Consider the following 20,953-nt stretch of genomic DNA (forward strand, 5'->3'; position numbering starts at 1 on the left):
GAACAAGCCTAACCAAACAGTGGCAGCCAGCAAGACCGAGGGCAAACAAAGAAGAAAATCAAAGAGAGGTCCAGGGACCTACAACACCAAGTCACCAACAACACTAATACAATGATACATCAACGGGGAGGGGATAAAATGGAAATAAGAAGCCCACAGGAGACAACAGTGAGCCTATTCCTTGGGGAGTCGCAGATAGTACAATGACGAATGAAACCAAGTTTGGAGCTAACATCAAAGTAGATAGCTTTCCAAATCATGTCGAATGAACAAGAATTGGAAGTCCACCTACGCAGATTCCGCTCCATCCAGATAGGGTTTATAGAAGCACAAAAGGCCCGTTTTCCCACTATATCACATATGGAAGATCCATCAAAGGTCATGTCTAGCCAGATCCATTATCTATTCAGGGGGGAGGATACACTTGTTGGAAGGCCAATAGGAAGAGAGGACTCTTTTCCAAATAGTGGAGAAGGGGCAAGAAAATAAGAGATGATCTACATCTTTGGTGCCATTCCAATAGAAACAGTAGGAATGGGGGACCTGAATATGCCGGTAGATAAGGAAGGATTGTGTAGGAAGGCAGTTGGAGAGGGCTCTCCATGTAGTAAAGTTGTGGAGAGGGATATGACATTTGAACCAAATGATGTTTCTCCAAGGGATGAGAGGGTCCTTTGAGAGAGAAATCCCAAGCAGAGGCAAAGGAGAACAGTCCCAAGGGGGACGAGGACCAGATGATCTTATCACATCTACAGTAGTGACCAAGAAAAATGGGGGAAAGGAAGAGCAGAGATCAAAGCGGAGAGGAATTGAGGGAGGGGTCCAAAGACAATGGGAGATGATGGAAGGCACATTGGCGGATCTACCAAGGCCAGAGGAGTAAATAGTTCTGGGAAAGAATTGAGGAAGGAGGATGCCCGAAGGGTGCCAGGGATCAAGCTAAAGGGAGGTGGAGGTTCCGTCCCCAACAGAGTGGGTAATGGCTCCAAGCACAATGGGCCTGAGGGAGAGGATGTTCCTCCAGATCTAAGACGGATCAGAGGGGATGGAAGCAATCCACAGAGAGTCATTCTTAAGGAGATGAGAGTAGTCCCAAGATACCCAGATATTGTTGTGCTTAGAGGTAATTTTCCAAATAAGTTTGAGAATCCCAACAGAGTTAACATCTTTAATGCTTCGAAGACCAATACCTCCTTCAGCTTTTGGCCAGCAAATTTTGTCCCAGGAAAGAGGGTGGAGAAATTTGGCAGTGTCAAATCCTTTCCACAGAAAGGAACAAAGGAGATGCTCAATGGATTCGGAGATGGCAGACGGGCGAGGGAAGATGCTCGACCATTAGATATACATGGATTGAAGGACTGATCGGATGAGGATGAGGCGACTAGCATAAAAGAGAAGCATGCCCTTCTAGAGCGAAGCTCCTTCTTAAGGTCCAACAGGGGGGAACAGTGGTGATCAGTAAGCCTGGAAGAGATGAAGAGAAGAGCCAAGATATTTAATGGGGAGAGATCCCAAGGTGAAACTAGTGATAAGAAGGAGATTTGCCTTGCAAGAAGCAGATACACTGGAGAGAAAGAGATTAGATTTGAGGAGATTGATGTGAAGACCGGAGAGGTGCTCAAAGAGATGGAGTGAGGACATGATGGAGGATAAGGAAGAGGGGTCGGCCTTAGAGAGGATCATGAGATCGTCCCCAAAGGCAAGGTGCGTGAGCATCAAGTATTTGCATTTGGGAATTGGAGCGACAAGATGGAGATCAATAGAGGATTGAATCTAAAAAGAGAGGAACTAGAGGCTGAGGGAGAAAAGGAAAGGGGATAAGGGGCAACCTTGCCTAATACTGATAGTGGAGGGCAAGTACCCGGCAGGGCTACCATTAATGAGGATAGAGAAAGAGGGGGAAGATATGTAGGAGTAGATCCAATGGACGAACAATGAGGGAAAAGACATTTGAAGTAGGACTTTGGAGATGAAATCCCATCTTATGGAGTCAAAAGCTTTGTGAATGTCAATTTTGGGCAAAGCAGAGTGGGGTGAGATTTTCTATCAAATTAGCAAATGATCTCATGGCAAAGGATGATGTTGTCAACAATGCTTCTACCAACAATAAAGGCTGATTGATTTGGACTAACAAGGGAATCAATGACCAGCTGAATTCTATTGGCAAGGATTTTGGCAATGACTTTATAGATGAGGTTGCACAAAGAGATTGGCCTGAAATCAGCCATAATATCGACTCCCTCTTTCTTAGGGATAAGACAGAGGAAGGTGTGATTGATCCCTTTGACTTGACTGGGATTTAGGAAGAAATTCTTGATAGCAGTGATGAGGTCAAGTTTGATGATATGCCACAACAAGAGAAGAAACCCAGACTGAAGCCATTTGGCCCCGAGGCTTATTTGCCTTATGGGAAAGGACAACAGACAATATTTCCTCGTCAAAGGGAATGGCTTGAAGGGAGGGAAGGAGGTGGGAGGGGACAAATTTATTGAGGAGGTCAATGAAGATAGGAGGGTTGGGATGTGGAGTAGTAGGGTGAAGGAGATCATGAAAGGAGGCAGCTTCAAATTCAATGTCTTCAAGATTAAGGATGGTGGAACCATCGCTGGCAGTAAGTTTGGAGATGAAGTTAGCATTTGTTCTACCTTTGAGGGATCGGTGAAAATAAGAGGTGTTTGAGTCTCCCAGCTCAAGCCATTTGATCCTAGAATTCTGCCTAAGGAAACTTTCCTTTTGGGAAAGGAGAGAGGAGAGCTTAGAAGAGAGAGATTTCTCTTCCTCAACGAAGGAAACATTTTGGAGATCACTTTGAAGTCTTGATTGGATGAGATGAAGCTTATCCCGACAAATGGAAACTCGGGATGATATATTTCCATTAGTGTGGTTCCATTGCTTAAGGGCCGATTTCACATTTCTAAGCCTCCTGGCAAAAGCAATAAGGGGAGACGAGAAGGCTTGGATTGGCCAAGCTTCCCGAACAATGGGGATGAAATCCTGATGAAGAGACCACATGTCAAAGAACTCGAAAGGTTTAGGGCCCAAGGAGATGGATGGGTGGACTAAAAGGAAGATTGGGGAGTGGTCAGAGATGCTAGAGAGATGAAAAAAAAAATGGCACGGGAAGAAGGAAAAGAATCCAGCCAAGCCTCATTGATAAGGACTCTATCAAATTTGCAAGCAATACTGGCCGAGCCAAGTCGATGGTTTTGCCAGGTAAACTTGGCTCCAAACCATCTCAAGTCATTCCTGGCTATATTATTAATACAATCAATGAAGGCGTCAACAGAGGATATGTTAATGGGCTCACCTCCAACCTTTGCATGGCTGGCTCTAACCACATTGAAGTCTCCACCCAGGCCCCACAAAAGAAGGCCAATATTAGGGGCAATGGACCAGAGGAGATGACTGCAAGGTTAATCAGGAGAGGGTTCCACAAAATCCAAATCCAACCACTTGGGCAGCAGCAATAGTTGGATAGAAAGGACCACAAGGGAGCTATAGAAGCAGCAATGAGGGAGGCGTTGGGCTCCAAAACTCAAGTCTCTAGAAGGCAGCACAAGGCAGATTTGGAAGATTTAATGTGCGAGCGAATAGAGGTATGCTTAGCCGAAGAGTTCAGACCTCGAACATTCCAAATACTCCAAGGGATGATTTGGAGGGGTGGGAAGGGGGGCATCGAATGCTTGGAGGAGGACTAGATTTGTAATGCTTCAATATAGTTTTAGAATTATGCCTTCGTCGGTATTCCTTAAGAGGAGAAGCTAGAGGGGGAGTTGAGGATGGATTTTAAGGGAGTATTCAAAGCCTTTAGAAGGGAGGAGGATCTGGTGGGTCTAAGTTTCATCTTGGTGGTGGAGGGAGATAACAGAGGAGGAGAGCTTAGGGGTTCTGCAGTGGCCCACAAGGGGCTAAGGAGTAGATTGGGATGGGCTAAGGGGTCAACAGTCACAAACAGAGTGTCTGTATCAGAGGTAGTTTGGCCAAAGAGGGATGGGCCAGTGGGATGGGTAACGATGGTAGAGGGGATACAGGGGGCATCCAAACTAGACTCATAATGGGCCTGAGCAGACCAGAGATTTGATGGAGCACCTTCCAAGGTGAGGTGGCTAAGCAGGGAGCCTAGGTGGATTGAGGGAGGATACGGGAGTTGCTATATTGCTGAAGAGGGGATTGTTCGATGTAGGGGACTAATTTCAATCTCTATTTGCTCAATAAGGGCTTGAGTGGACCGGAGAAGCGAGGTAGAACCTTCTAAGGTTTCACAAAACAGACGGCAAGGAACTGCAAAGTTGACGTTGGAGAAGGCAGGGGCAACTGTGAAGCTGCTTGAGATCTCTAAGTCCTCAAAAAGGGCCTAAGGCAATTGGAGAGAGGCAGAACCAATCAGAGTGTTGAGGCCTGCAAAAGAAGCAGAACTATGGTCAGAGGTGGGAGTAGACGGCGGAACAGGGGTGGGGGAGTCGCCTCTAGAGGTCGACGAAGACAGAGGGTGGAGGGAGAATCGATAATATGGAGATGAAGTAAATGGTTTTCAGGGGGGAGAGGGCAAAGGAGGGGATGCAAAGTGTTGTCAGATAAGGAAGACGGGCGCGTCGAGTTTGGGAGACAACCCAGGAGGCGAGATGGGTCATGGGGGAGAAGAGGTAGGTTTGAGGTAGTAGGCCCAGGCCTAGGCCTGAGAGGAAGAGGTCTACAAAGGACATGGTTACGTCAAGGCCTAAGAAGAGGGGTCTCAGGCTCAATGAGGGGGGGAGGCTGAACGCAGAGATGGTTGGGCCCGGGCTCAGAAGAAGAATGGGTTGAGAATAAGGGAGTGTTCAGAGAAGAAAGGTGAAGAAGGTTTGTGTCGGTGGACAGCATAGTTGTCACGGCGCCAAGGCGAACCAAGGCGGTGGAGGGTTGTCTAAGTGCTTAAGCGAGAAGGCGCACGCCTTGAGGTGAACAAGGCGACCAATTGTTATTTTTTATTTTTTCTATTTTCTAACATTATTTAGTAAGCTATATATACCTTGTATCATAAAAAATCAACATTAAGCAACATTAAGTCATTAAAAATCAACATTTAGCCATATTAAATTATAAAAAATTAACATTAAGTCATATTAAGTTACAAAAAATCAAAATTTAGAGAAATGCTCTGGTTCTATAACAAGTTTGACTGGTCAAATGATATTATTTTTACATGAGACTTTTTATATCAGTTATAATATAAAACCAACTTTCCAACAAGTCTAAGATTACTTAAATCTAAGTTGTAATGACAAAGTTATGCTCCGGTCAAACTTATTTTTAAGTGCGCGAATGCTATTAAAATCGCCTGAATGAAAATAATTTTATGGATATCAAAACAAAAAATTATTTTACCGGACTTTTGGTTTTTAGCAATGTTTTAACATGATAGAATTTTAAAAAATTTCATAATTGAGAAAAACTCCAGCATTTAAAAGTTGAAAATCGCCCCTATAACCAAAATCCAGTTTTTCTTCTTGGGCTGGGGGGTTAACTTTTTATCCTTTTGGAATTTGATTTTTAAACTATTTTTATTGGATTCAAATAGGGGGTATTTTCTTATTTATGAATAATATCTTAAGTAAATAAGTGTCAAAACACAAGGCGGTATGCAGTGCAATAAGGCGAATGTCAGCTAGGCCCCAAGCAAACCGCCTGGATGCCTTGGTGATGCCTTGACAACTATGGTGGACAGTGAGGTGGGGGCCACAAGGGGGATAAGGATTTCAAAAAGTGGGGGGGGGGGCAACATCGTTTGCACCAAAACTGAAAATGGCAATGGGATTGCAAAGAGGAGGCCAGGAGTAGGAGGCATCAGCAAAAGAAGAGGGCAGGGTCTCGGAGGCTCGAGCTGACCGACGAGATGGAGAGCAAGATCAGAAGACGTCTTCATCAACATCAGTCCCTGACAGGTCCAAAAAGTTGGAGAACCGGTTCTAACTAGACAGCAGCCACCAATGGTCCAAAGGGTCCAAGGAAGTGGGTCTGTCGTCAGCAAAATTTGGCTCGGCCATTAAGCTTCTTTTTCTTCTAGGTTTCCAACGAGCAGAATTCCGACCACGATGCTAAAGGGAGGCATCATCATCACTAGAGGAAGAGGCTTCACCATGAATAGGGTCATCCGCAAGAGGATCTTTTCCTTTTCTTTGGTTTTCATTTTTTTTTTTTTCATACGAAGCTGTATTATGCCCAAAATTTTGCAGATAGTATACACTACAGAGGAACCCTATCATATTTGACTTCTTGAGTGAAGGTGAAGCCTTCTCCATCAGAGATGGTTACCAAAGAGGGGAGCAATTGCTCAGCCGAAACCTCTATGCAGATCCTGGTGTATGCTAATATGTCCATGACTTTGGTTCTGGGATTCAAAAAGAGAGGTTTACTGACGAGAGACCCAACAATACTTAACCCTTTGGGACACCAAAAACAGAGTGGAAGTCAAGGGAGGGAAGCCCAGATAGGGATGGTTTGGAGAACGATCTTGGTGAGTGGTGTATTGGTCTGAGGGACGAAGATAGATGAGTTTTCTACCAACAAACCAAGGGCCACCCTCCAGGGTAATGACCCTATCTTCATCAGCAGAGAAGTTGAAGATGAACAGGCCGTTATGAAGGAGAAAGGTGGAGAGGGTGCCATGGAGTTTCCATTGTTTGGTCAGAGAGGACTTAACGATATAGAAAGGGCGTCGGAGTGTTGTGTGATCGACGTATTCCTTTAAAACTTAAAGGAAAATCTTATAAGATAGTCATACAATCAGCTATGATGTATGGTGCGGAATGTTGGACAATTAAGAAGCATCATGTAGAAAAACTTAGTGTAGCGGATATGAGGATGTTAAGATAGATGTGTGGCAAAACTAAGGAGGATAAAATACGAATGATCATATTAGAGTTGGTTCGAGAGTAGCTCCAATACATGATAAGCTATGAGAGTCATTTGAGGTGGCACAACCATGTTCAACGAAGGTCTTTGGATGCTCCAGTATTGAGGAGTGATTTGATTCAGATTAAAGGAACTAGAAGAGCCAAGGGTAGACATAAAATGACCCTAGGAGAAGTGGTGAGGAAAGGCATGCATAGTTTAGGCTTTGTATCAAGTATAACCTTGAATAGAGTTGATTTGAGGACAAAAATCCATGGTCAGCCCCATTTAGTTGGTATAACCGGATAAGGCTGAGTTGTTGTGTTATTAGAGGGGTCCAGTGTTGACTCTCTTTTTTTTTCTTTTCCTAACAACATCCTGAGCAATGCAAGTAAGAATTTCCCAACTGGGCTTAGGAGGACTTTATTTTGAGTCTTGGATGTGGGATTTGATACAAATAAATGTATGTTGCCCATGAAGAAAATAGTTGGATATTCTTTTTGTTCTTGTGTAAAACAAGAATTGTTGGAACCTGTTGAACCATCAAATGCTCCTAAAAAATTCTTCATGCACGTTCGCTAACTAATGTAGTGCTAATCTCGAACCAGTGAAGTCCAGTGGGAGATCAGCTTGGGACAGAATCACAGGTATAGAGAAAACTCAAATATACATGAAATTATGGTTGAATAGTCTATTTGTCAAGGAGAACAAGTTTGTAAGATCTTGTGTTGATCTAATAGTGAGATTTGAAGATATATGGTAGTCGAAAAAAATAACAGATAGCCAGAATAGGAACTCAGATTTAGAAACCAATAGAAAACAGCAAATAGAAACCATAATTTAGAAAGTAAAAATCAGAAATATCGAGGAGTTACTAAAGTAGCAAGTAGCAGAAATAGAAAGTTCATATCAGTAACTATTAGAAATAGCAACTAGAACCCAAAATAGAAACATAGAGTAGATTTAGTAACTGATGACAGAAATAGCAAGCAAATCAGATCTTGTAACATGTAGAAAAATAGAAAGTAAGGGTGGAGAACAAGCAACGGAATTCTGCATCTTATAAAGTACCTTTATGGGTTTGGGATGGTCTTTGTTGTGCCCAACAGTTTTCAATATGCCTGGCATGAGACTAGTTCGAGACATCTGCAGAAAACCAAGACTTAGCAAAGGTACCATACTTATAATACATGGAGCAATCCTTAAACAAACAAATAACCATGCTTACAGTCATCAACCAATTCTTCATCCAATATTTCAACTAACATATACTTTCGAGATAAACGCTTTCTTTAAAAAGAAACAAAAACTTAACATGTACTATTAGAGTTACAAAAGGATATCAGAAAAGGTCACTGCCCCATGAAAGGAAGCAAGAAACAATAGAAATGGTATGAAGGGAAAGAAAAATCTATATAGGTATGTCAATCCGCACTACACATCTGCTCATTTGCTCATAGTCTTGCTTGGATTCAAACCATGATGTGTTCAAATGAGAGCACATATCACTGATTTCTGAGGTTACATGGGAAGGGTAGCAGTGGATGCTACCTCAACCATGGATTAAAGTATCGGTACATATCGTACCGTATTGGCTGATATGTATTGGTATTGGCCCTTACAGATAGGCTACATGGAAATTTTAAAATGCATTTGTATCGACATGTATCGTATGTGATACATACCGATATGCTATCAATACGCACTGATACTCTTTGGAAATTAAAAATCGAGGTGAAATGTACGTTTCAGTATGTATCGACCAATACATATCGATACGGTATGGTATGTATCGATATGGTGCGCTACAGTCATATAATTGCCAATATGGGTCATTTTTCAGCAAAACACGATTTGTTGAGAGGGGGTTTTATAATACCCCAAATTTTGGAATCTTAGAATATATATCTTTTTATGTTATTTTCTAAACTCACTTAAATATTTAAAATTAGGATTTATTCAATGACTTAATGAGTTAGTCTAGCGGTTAGTACGTTGACTATCTAGAGGTCCTAGGTTCGAGTCTTGTAAGTAGTAAGTAAAGGGGGGGTTTTATTTAACTGATTTCTTTTCTTTTATTTACAAATCGTGGACCCCACCCCTTTTAGAGAACCGTGGGAGTGGGAGAGAGAGAAGAGGGGGAAGGGAAGAGAGAGATGTGAGAGAGGAGGAAAAGAGAGGAGAGAGAGACGTGAAAGAGGGAGAAAAGAGAGACGCCGAGAAAGGGGGAAGAGAGCAAGAGAGACGTGAGAGGGGGAAAAGAGAGACATGGAGAAAGGGGGTGGGCTATAAAAAAGAAAGAAAAAATAAATAAAAGAAGGGAAGAAAGCAAAATCGTGAGAAAGAAAGAAAGGGAGAGGAAGGGGATTTTGGTGCCTACTTCTCTATTTTTCTGCTCACTCCAGGTAATGAAGCTTCCTCTTATCCTTAGTTTAAATTGTTGGTTCTACTGGTTCTTCTTTTGTGATCCAATATGGATCTTATCCTAAGTTGCAGATGTTGGTTTCTTCATATGAATATTCTTTTGGGACCCAATATTGGACCCAAATCAATTGTTATTATGGTTTTGTTTCCTTTACCTGGATCAAATCTAATATTCTTTTTGGTACCCAATATAGGACCCAAATTACTTATGACCCAATACTTAAGGTTTTTGGGACCCAAATTGTTTTTAGGATTTTGTTTTATGGTTAGGGTTTTCTTGGAAACCATTAGGGTTTCTCTTGGGACCCAAACCGTATGACCCAAATCTAATATTATTTCGTATCAAGGCTTAGGATTCAATTCATAGGGACCACAATAATATTCTTTATGGGACCCAAATCTTGGGCGAGATAATAATTAACATAGGCTATTACTAATTTTAGATTGAGACCTCCTGGACACTTGGGACTCAAAGGGGAGGTAACACTTTTACAAACGGAAGTAAGTGGATTATAGTGGGATTACACCACAAGTGTTTGGGTTGATTGTATGATGTTTGGTGTGCCTGTGTCGTTGATATGTGATGACTTATACTTTTTAAATTGTGTTTATCTGTGACATATGTTTATAGGAGTAATTGATATTTGATGAAGGTAACCATTAGTGTGATGTATATTGATGTTGATTCTTCTGTGGAGATTTTACCTATGTTTGTGTTTTTAAAGAAATTGATTTTATGAACGGTGATTTTGTAAAAGTGTGAAAAGAGAAAGTGTGTGAGGGTAAATAGACTACTTCTTACCAAACCAAAGAGGGGTGTCCCGTTGAGCCACGGGACTTATACCCATTGTGCACAGTGGTGCATATTTAGTCACAGAATGGTGACGACAGTGTGATTGTGGGGGCCATGTTTTCCTCATGTATTATGGGTGGTGGTCGCTTATTTCCTTCAGTGCCAGCTAAAGTGTGATAAAAAATAGAAATTTTTAAATGATCGTGTTTTATTAAAAGTGTGGTTTGAGAAACTAAAACTATTTGTTTTAACCGTTGTTTCTAGTTGATTGTTTGCCTTGTGATGTATTCTTAATATTTTCTCTTACTAAGTTGTTGGCTTAATCCATTATTTTAACATCACAGATTATTGAGATGAAGATATGCTTGGAGCGGATTTCAAGGGCGACCTGAAGCTTTCTATTAGTTTATTTTTATATAGTAGATGATTGCAATAGGTTGTTTCATTGAAACTCTGACAAAGTGTTTTTTTTTTTTTTTTGGATCACACCTTAGATTGCCACCAGTAGGTATGATTTTGGGATATTTTATCTTTGAATTGTTTTATTTTGTTGACACTTGAATTGTTATGAGTTCTCATATGCCTGATTTTTGTGAATATTTTGGATCATTTGATCATTGCCTGCGAGGGTTGTACCCTTACCTGTATCTAGGTTTGGGTCATGATAGGTTTTGTTCCAAAGTTACTGCCAGCCATTTTTCTCTCTATATAAAGTGGAAATTGAGGTTGGGAACAAGAATTTTACACCCATAAACAACTACAAACCTTGGATCTCAGTGCGATACTCTCAATTTAGTATTTATGCATAATACATGTTACATATAGTTTTTTTAAATATTTTTTTTTATGTAAAAGTGTTTCCTATCCATTTATGTGTGTATCATCCGATACGTATCTTAATTTTGGCCGACCGATACGGCGACCGATACCAATACTTTTTTTTTTTGTGAATAAATAATTCAATACCGAAGGAAGGAAAAAAGGGGAGGGGGAAATACAAACCCTTAAAGGCACAAAATGCCCCAAGGGAAGAAGGAGAAGAAAAAAGGGAGGGAGGATACAAGCCCTAAAGAGGGAACCAAGATAGGGGAATGAAACCCATACTAAAAGCAGGAAGCCATGGCTCAAAATAAAACAATCCCTCCAACAGGGAAAGCTCTAAAGGAAAGACAAACAGCTACCCAAGTAGCCTCAAGACTTCCTTGACCTTGACTAAAATCCCAACTAGTCACCTTTTTTCTAGTCAAAGGGCAAGCCTCTAGATGCCTTGAGTCCTTCAAAAAGTGCAACATTCTCAGCCAGGTTTGCATTCCTCATGAAGAGAGAATTTAGAAAGCCATAAATCGGTGTCTGAACTAGTACTAATTAACTGTAGCAAACAATGGAAAAATGGAGTCTTAAAGTCAAAACATTTTTAAATTTCAGAACTGCCAACAATTGCCAGAGCAAGTACTAACAACCAAACAATGTTCTTAAAGTGCAAAGGGCACCTGAAGTGATACTGTGAATTCGTTAAACATAAGCACAAAGGAAAATACTAATTGCTTCAAAATTTCATAATATTCAGACTCAAAACAACAGAACTGTGAATTTTCTCTTTTATTTGGGTAATCATGAACACTAGACTAAATAAATATACAACACCACATGAAGTCTTTTGGCCAATACTCTTGACTTGCATGCACATTAACCTAACCAAGGCTCACTCAAGTTGCATTATTAGAGCAGCAATACTTATCAGGTGAGCAGGGCAGAACTATAGCCTCTAGGGGGGGAAGGGGGGGTGGGGAAAGGGAGGGGATCAAACTGACAGAAAAAACTCTGATTGTGGCTGCTCAAATTAATCAAGAAGAAATAGAGTTTAGGGTGGGAGGGAAAAGGGGAGAGACAAAACAGATTGAGCAGCTCATAATGTTAGCTCAGTTCCACGGCATGCAGGTATATCGAAGAAGAAGAAGCAACAGAGAGAGAGGTGAGCATAGCAAATGCTCTGCCAATGAGTTTGAACTTTTAATCTTACAACTACATAAGTTGAATGTAAGGAAACCCTTCAAGCTCCAATCATACCATAACAACCATTCCTAAACTATTTGCAAAAGACAGCTCTTTCTGTTACAAACGTTAATATTTGTATACAATATCAGTGTTTACACATCATGGGCTTTGAGCTTCACATTAGGCTTGCAAAGTTGCACCTAAGCACAAAAGCATTGTGACTCAATAACAGTGCTTTTTCCCTATTTCTGCCTTTGACCAGGATTTAGTATCGGTATCAGGTATCATATCAGAGGTGTGATTTTAAAAGACATCGCATCATATAGATGAGAGCAAGGATTAAAGTATCGGTATCGGTTGGCTAAATTTACGATACGTATCGGAGGGTATCATATCAGAGATACGCTAAGATACCTAAAGATATTCACATAAATAGACAAGAAACACATTTTTATAGACTTGGAAAAAAAAAAGAGCGATATATAACATGTGTCATGCATAAACACTAAAATGGAGAACACCGCACTGAGAGAAGTGTGTTCAATTGAAATTGTTCAAAAGGATGAGGTTTCTTACATGTAGTAATGGTCTATTGTTGACTTTCTAAGAAATTTTAAAATGTAGCCAAAAAAATTGATGCAATAATTCATGTTTGATGCAATGTTTTAGTTTGTTCCACCAAAATCTACTCAAGCATAACACAAAAAGAAGTGAAACAAACTTAATTGCTTGATCTTGCCATCTAGCTTCTTATAAAAATTACTAATAGAACACTGCAAAAAGGATAGCAGTAAACTGAGCGATCATGACATGAGATACAACGTTCAATTTTGTGGAAGGATCAACAAACTTGGTTTGTCGCAAGGACAAACAACATTAAATGGAAATGATGACACTAGTTGTGATGATTCTTATAGAAATTAAGAATTAAATGGAATAGAGAAATCAAACGGAAGACACTTATCTGGCTGCAAGGACTCTGCAAATGTAAAGTGGAGGAGATGATCAACATGAGGATGCCATAATTCATGACAAGGAGGATATGAAAGAATGGTAAATCAACATTTTGAAAAATGTTGGGTAAAAATGCAGTCGTGCTTCAAATTTTGGAAACTTAAAGAGTGTCAGTGAGAAGAATAAGCTCTGTTTGGAAAGTGAAATGGGTTCTGTAGATACGTACCATAAGTATCGGTGAGTATCGGTGAGCATCGATGAGTATCGATGAGTATTAGTTCAATATGGTTCAATACGAACCGATCCGCATGTAATTCAATTGATTCGGGCTCAATTGTATGTATCGAGAGTATCGTTATGTATCAATTAGTATTGGAGCATATTGTACGATACACTTTGATACATAGAACTTTTTTAAAACACAAGTATCATATCGGTGAGTATCGCATTGTTGCTGACCGATACCAATACGCATTGGCCAATACGGTACGATACACACCAATACTTTAAACCATGGAAGAGAGACACAAGATACGTTAAAGATATGCATGCATGTGTTTATGATACATATAAAATACATTTTTTAAGCATAAAACACTTTATTATACAATATGTAAATATATATCAGCTTCATGCAAGGATTTGGGTTGTTTTTACCTAATCTAGTGATGCATAACAAAAAAATAATAATAATAAACAAATACATAAATAATATAAAAGAAAACAGTGAATTAAGCACAAAAAAAGGCATTTTTGCACAAATCTATTTTGATCCAGGATTTGAACAACGTAAGTTTGTAAATCCCCAGAACTTGTTGAAATTGTGAAGATTAGTTGTTTTATGTTACATGATTTCCTAACTTCTATCGAAGAGAAAACAAGTTTACAAGTACTTCCGCTGCTCTCAGCTTCATATTTCACTCACAGTTTCTGTTTTGCAGGTTTAAAGGAGGTGCATCTTACCTGTATTGGACCATATCGATCGCATATCGAATCGTCTCAGCCCCGTTTGGACTGTATCGGTCGATACAACCTTTTTTTGAAAATTAAGTGTCATATCAGAATGTATCATATCAATAACCACCGATACCGATACATATCAGCTGATTCTGTAATGCCCCAGAAATTAGAAACCTGAGAGTGTTTTCAGCCCTAGGGTATTTTCGTAATTTTACACTGCAGTGGTAATTTCATAAATTATTGCAATCCTTTCTTTAAAAACATGATGTGTAGAATTTAATTCTAGAGGCAACTGAATATGGGATGGCATATAGGTGAATAAGGTACTCAAAAAAAAAAAAAATTTGAAGTGTACTTTAATTCTTTATTTATATTTGTTTATGACTTAAATTAAATAATTAAAGTGTTAGCCTAGTGGTTGTGACTTGAGTAGGTGAGAGATTAGAGATTCAAATCTTATAAAGAAGGGTGAAGCGGATTAAATATCCAATTAAACTTATTTTAGTAGAAATAAGCTTTGGGATGGGTTATATATGTGTTGGACTTTTAGTTCCAATGGTTTTCTTTGTAATGGGCAACTTTTATGGGCCTATAATATGGGTATGGGCTACACATACAGGTTAGTCAAGTAAGAGTCTTTATGTCTTTATTTTACTTGTTATTAAGTGTTTAAGTTGGACTGGATTAAGAATCTATAAATCCAATCCTATTTTGAGTTTATTCTCTTCGTTATTGCAGTTTCCTAGTCAATTTAGGTGTCCTATAAGTTAAGAATTGGTTTAGGCCTTTCCTTTTTAGTGTCTAAGTCTATTTTTTAATTTTCTATATTAGTTTATAAAAGGGGTCAAGCATTGTACACGAATTTGATTAATGGAAATTGTTGTTGCTTCTCCCCTTCATGTGTGAAGACTTCATCGTGTTTGATCCAAAACATCTAGGTAAATCAAAATCTTCATTAATTTATGATTCTTGACGATAGGAATATCAAATCGTGATTTGATTTCAGATTCTTAGACTAGGATGTTGACCCTAATTCCTACCAGTTGTTGGTTTCTACCTCTATGATTTTGATTGTCGTTAGTTATTATTGTGGTCTTATTATATTCTTTCTTATTGGACTGTCAAGCCCACCCAATTATTTTAACAATACAAATGATTGAGATGGAGGTATGCTTGGAGCGGAGTTCAAGGGCGATTCAAAGATTTCTTTATTAGTTGTTCTTTGTGTATTCTTAGATGAATGTAGTAGGGATAAATTTGAGATTTAAACTCTGACAGTTAGATTTGAAATTTAACTAGGACATACCTTAGACTGCTACCAATAAAAGTTATTTGAAATTTATAATGGCTGATTATTTCTGTTGAGACTTGAAATTGATGAGTTCTATTATGTGTGATTTTGATGAGTTCTATTATGTGTGATTTTGTAAATGTTATCAATCGTTTGATCCACAGCCATGAGGGTTGTACCTTTACCTGTATCTGGGTGTGGGTCGTGACAGATATGATACGACCTGATATATTAAAACCTAGCTACTGTTGTCAAGACCTACCAACGCTGCACCCCAAGGACCTTCAGAATGGGCAAGGCCTGTACTCACTAGTTTTTTATGAATTTTCCTGGTCGCCTTGGTCAGGTTTTGACCTACGCGAGCACCATTTTGGGGTAAAAATAAAAGCTGATGTTCGATAGTATGCTTTTATTGCGCATGTTATTGCAGCTTATCATATATTTATGCAGAGTCAAAATTGGGAAATCAATAAAACTAAGGGTTAAAATTGGAAAAACAAATATAACTAAGCCAAAAATCATGGTAATTGGAAAAAAGAACACTTCCTTGATCTCTTACTGCTAGTCTTGATGAATGTTGAATGATCACGATTGATTGGTGAATGTCTGATGTCACGTCTTTAGTTTATACTTAATATTACTTCGACGTACACTAAATTATTAGATTGATCATCATATTTTTAATCATAGCCTGAAAGGCCTTAAACTAAACCATGTTATATGCGCACCTGGAACAATAAGGCGTTGCCCAGTCCACCACCTAGGCATGTAGTCTACATTCTACAAGGCTCTGCGCTTGGTGCCTTGAGAACTATGACTGCTGCCTAGGACTATGACTGCTGCCCTTTTGTGCCTAGGCCCAGCAGTCTCACAACTAGGTGCACTTTTGTCAAGACTGCCAATTATTATTCAGAAAATCAATGTACCAAATGGCATTGGTTGTTTAAATATGGACTTCATTAAATTTTAATTATTAAGAGGAACAATCTTGCAAGTAGCCCCAATGACAGATGCTGAGCATTTGTGAAACAAAGGACAAGTGATCCAAGCTGTGAACTTAACCAAATAGTTCTGAGATTGCAATGGAAAGGCCCATGGCTCAAATCAGTAAGAATTTCAACATGAATTTTCTTACAACAAGCTACATCCAAGCACCCAAAAATTAACATATCTTTGATAAGGTCAAAATTCCAAAATACACATCAAATTGTTCAGCATTGACCAATAGTAAGTCACAATTTATCCAGAACCCCCCCCCCAACACCCCCAAAAAAAAATTCAAGAGAAGTAAAAATGTTTTGCTCAACACTTCAGACTAATAAAAGAGTAAATTCATGATATGGATATCAGAATATCTATACAAATCAACAAAACATAATACAGGCTCGGTTTGAATTTGTGCCAGGTTAAATTACATAAGTTGGGGTTGGGCCTTAATTTTTTAGTGTTAATATTGTAAAGAGCTTAATTTATAAGCCCAAAAGTAGAAAATTTTAGTTTGTCCGTGCTAGTAGTCAGAAAGGTTAGTTACAACAGTCTTATAGTTTTAGTTAATAAGGTTATTCATTTTAGTAGAAGTCTACTAAGATCCTTTAAGGAAAGCTAAGAGTCCTTAGTAGAGTTTATTTCCGTTTTGGGTTCTCTATATATATGTGACCAACCCCCCATGATTGATGGTAAATGAATGAATTGATTTTTGGACTTGGAATATTGGTTATTTCCAATGGTGTTTTCTCTCTCCTCCCTCCTTTCTCATGAGCTGCTCTCTCCCCTTTTATTCCCCACGGTAGGTCTTCTTTCTCTCTTACATTATTTCTCTCACCCTCCACATTAGGAAAGTTTTCCCTATTCTTATTCCCTTCTTTCTCTCCTTCGATTTCTCATTTTTCCTCAACCAATAGCCTTTTTTCTCCTCTCCCTTTCTATGAGTTGGTTAGTTTTCAGATCGTAAGTTTTGGGAAGGTCACATCTCTTTTCCTTCCATCATGTCTTATTTATCTTTACTTATATCCTCTCCTAACTTTTCCCCACTCGATAACTACCTTTTCGTTGTCTATTTTCTCACCCACCTTATATTAATCGATCTCACATCTTTAGTTATTTCTTGTTATTATCAGGTCCAGAATTAGATATAGCCATATCAACAGTTAGATCTGAGATTAGATCTGGTCCACATCTAGCAGCCAGATTGGGATCTCCTCCATTCCATAAGGGCCTAGGGCCCATCGCTTGCAGGCCAATCAGATCAATCAGATTGATCAAAACTGCAACAGCACTCATCCATGACATGAGCTACTTCAATGAGGAAATTCAAGATCCATTATAGTAGATTGAAGTCTTGATGGGAGGAGAAATAAGAAAAAGGTTCTAATGCTATTATTCCTTTCTCTAAAATGTGGTCTATCTTCCATCTGTAGAAGAAAAAGGCAGTATTTCTGCAATGCACTACTGTTAGATGTGTATCATAGGATGTGCTCTGATGATAAATGCACAAGCATAGCTACAAAAACCAAATTAGTTGATGCAGATAGCAGCAGCAAGGGAAGATAGAACAAGCTGTGCTGCCGCAAATCAGTAAAAAATGCCCTCACCTAGGGTGTTCATGACTTCATGGAAAAGAAGAATTTTTTCCCCATCAGCCTAGAAGTCGACGTCCATAATTCTAATACAGAATGCATGTCAAGTCACAGCCATAGTTTAAAGTATCGGTATGTATCGTACCGTATTGGCCGATACGTATCTGTATCGGCCCTTACCAATACGATACATGGATTTTTTAAAATTCTTTCATATCAATATGTATCCTACGATACATACCGATACGTACTGATACACTATGAAAAATATAAAATCGAGGTGAAATGTACGTTTCGGTATGTATCGACCGATACATACCGATACTGTACGATACGTACCGATACGGTGCGCTACGGTCATATAATGGTCAAAATGGGTCATTTTCAGAAAAACACGATTTTTTGAGGGGTTTTGTTCCAAAGTTGCTGCCAGCCATTTTTCTCTTTAAGATTTGGAACAAGGATTTTACATTTATAGGACAACTACAAACCTTGGATTCTTAGTGCGATACTCTCAATTTAGTGTTTATGCATAATATATGTTATATTTAGTGTTTTTTAACTATTTTTTTATGCAGAAGTGTTATGTGCGTATCTTAGCGTATCTCCGATACGATACGATACCCTCCGATACGTATCTTAATTATAGCCAATTGATACAGCGACCGATACCGATACTTTAATCCTTGGTCACAGCTACTGAGCAATGAGTTACACATTTCCATGGCATTTCGATTTACTAAATTCCAATATACTTGCGTAAAATCTGTGTAGGTTATAAGGCACACAGTTAAAACTCCAACAGGACTTATTTGACAAAGTTAGCCAGTAAGCCAGTGCTCCACAATGTTAGTGGTCCCACAAAATGTCAAGAGAAACTACCTAAAAATGAATAAACAGATAACATGTCTATACTGCCCCTTGAATTCCCGCAGAGCTTGGGTGAACAAAATACCTCAGAATGTGGACTTTATTTTTAAATCCATATTGAATCAAAATTGCACAAGTGTAGACCTTTTGTTGTCTTCTATGGAACACTTAACAGGTAATCTTTACAAAGTTTGACCTCTACAATAAACCAAGCATTTATCCTGCAAAACCCCCCAGAACCAATTGATAAACATCCAATCCTTCACCTAACCCTCACAAAACCCTTTCTGATGACACCTAGCAAAGAAACAGGCCTTGACAGAAGCAATATACACGGATAGGAGGAATGCAATTACAATGAGCTCAGAGTACATCACAGGGACGAAACAAAGATTGCAACATCACACTTGAAAATAATATTTAAACAGCCATGAGAGTTGTGCTCCTCCAATTACAATGAGCTGAGAGTACATCACAGGGATGAAACAAATATTGCATACACACTTGAAATTAAGATTTAAACCGCCATGAGAGTTGTCCACAGTAAAATGCAGTTCATCAGAATTTCACACTCTATTTCACAGAGGTAAGCAAACAGTAAACAAACCTCAAAATCAGCTGAACGAGGATTTGCGATGATTGAAGCTGTCAATTGGTCATCTTTACGGTTCAACATGGAGAAATTTTCTTTGTATGAGCACAATATCCATGTTAGCACCTCCGTGAAACCATTCATTGCAATCTAGTAGGAGAAACAAGAAGTCGCATGGAATAGAATATCAGAGAGGCTATAGAAATATAAGAAAGTAGATAGAAATATAAGAAAGTAGAGAGAAATAAAAGAAAGCATCACACACAAAAAAAAATACAGCCGAAATTTCATGAGGATGTTCTGAGAACTTAGAACATGTCATACCATATTTGTCAAGGCGCCGCCTAGGCGTCTAGCCTCTTTCTTAGGTCGAAGGCGACAAAACGAATTGTTGACATTTAAAGAGTTTACATTGATTTATATTTATCACACTGTTTTTTGATGAATATGCTTGTATTATATCCTATGCTTTGTTTATTATGTGTTGGTTTTCTCATATTAGGCCAATACTAGCATAATTATATTATCTTGCATTGATATGGCTTCCATGTTGCATATAACCATATAAAATTATCATTGCTATATTACATGTATCACTAACACTCCTAGGGTGCCTAGAGGTGTGCCTTGTCGCCTAAGTGGCCCTCCAAAACCTTGGGATCGCCTAGTGACCCTGACAACTATGGCCATATCATCATCAGGGGTAAGAATTTCAATTTAAGTATTAGAAGAGTAAACTGAATGAAAAATAAAAAACCATCATAGCACAAAAATCCTAAATTACAAATTCATTTACACTAAATTTCAGTCCAGTAGATAGGTACAGCAACAAGGTGAGTTTAAGCCATACACTTTCCATTGTCAACACTAAATAATAGGGCATTAGGTGCTATGACCCTTATTGGGTAACAAGTTGGGTATGGTACTTTTAAAACCCACGTACCTTCCCCATCTTACCCCGCTGGAATCAGTGCCAGTGTTACATGGTAAAATTAGCGACCAACATGCATTCTTCACGGTTCACTAAGAGTTAGACAATTAGAATTTGGTGAGGTATTGGTGAAAGCTGCTCCATTATCATCCCTAATAGTAAGATAACTCAAACTTGGAAATAGGGAAGGAAAAAGATAACGTGAGGAAAAGAAGAATGAAGTGAGAGAGAGAGAGAGAGAGAGAGAGAGAGACAAAGAACTACATGGTCTCAAAATATTTCATCATTGTGGACTAAAGTTTTGGAATGGCTATATACTACATTTTGTAATCTCAATCCTCAAAACCAGCTTTGCAAGAGTTACAAGCAAAAAAACCAGCATAATTCCCATTTCCGCTTTCCACCCCCAGCTCTCAGCCCACCATCACACAGTGAATCAACAGATGCTATGGTACAAAATGCACCAAGCATTACCCCTACCACTTAGGGTTGACCCAGTTCTACCGTTTCTCCTGTTTTGGGTCATATCTGCTGTTGACACAAGCATCCATGCCCTTCTCTGACCCCTTCCACTTGGGCCATTACATCTCCAATTAATCATTGAAATGCAGTACAAACATTTTCTGAGAAATTCCACTGTGCTAAATGCCTAGGTTAGGACAAAACCACCACCACCACCTCCCCCTCCCCCCCACCC

At 39.1% G+C, this 20,953-nt stretch overlaps 1 protein-coding gene across 4 annotated transcripts in view; it reads right to left on the reverse strand.

The window, feature by feature from the left end:
* Positions 1-20,953, reverse strand: part of LOC122081820 (phenylalanine--tRNA ligase beta subunit, cytoplasmic-like) — a 69,903-nt gene that overhangs the window by 4,350 nt on the left and 44,600 nt on the right. For all 4 annotated transcript variants that reach the window (XM_042649173.1, XM_042649158.1, XM_042649166.1 and 1 more), the window contains exons 14-15: positions 19,341-19,475; positions 7,942-8,016 (exon numbers count right to left, since the gene is read on the reverse strand). In XM_042649173.1, the coding sequence (XP_042505107.1) occupies positions 7,942-8,016; positions 19,341-19,475 (210 nt within the window). The remainder of the gene's footprint in view (positions 1-7,941; positions 8,017-19,340; positions 19,476-20,953) is intronic.

Source organism: Macadamia integrifolia, chromosome 1 (assembly GCF_013358625.1).
Source record: "Macadamia integrifolia cultivar HAES 741 chromosome 1, SCU_Mint_v3, whole genome shotgun sequence".
In the NCBI taxonomy this organism is placed as follows: domain Eukaryota; kingdom Viridiplantae; phylum Streptophyta; class Magnoliopsida; order Proteales; family Proteaceae; genus Macadamia; species Macadamia integrifolia.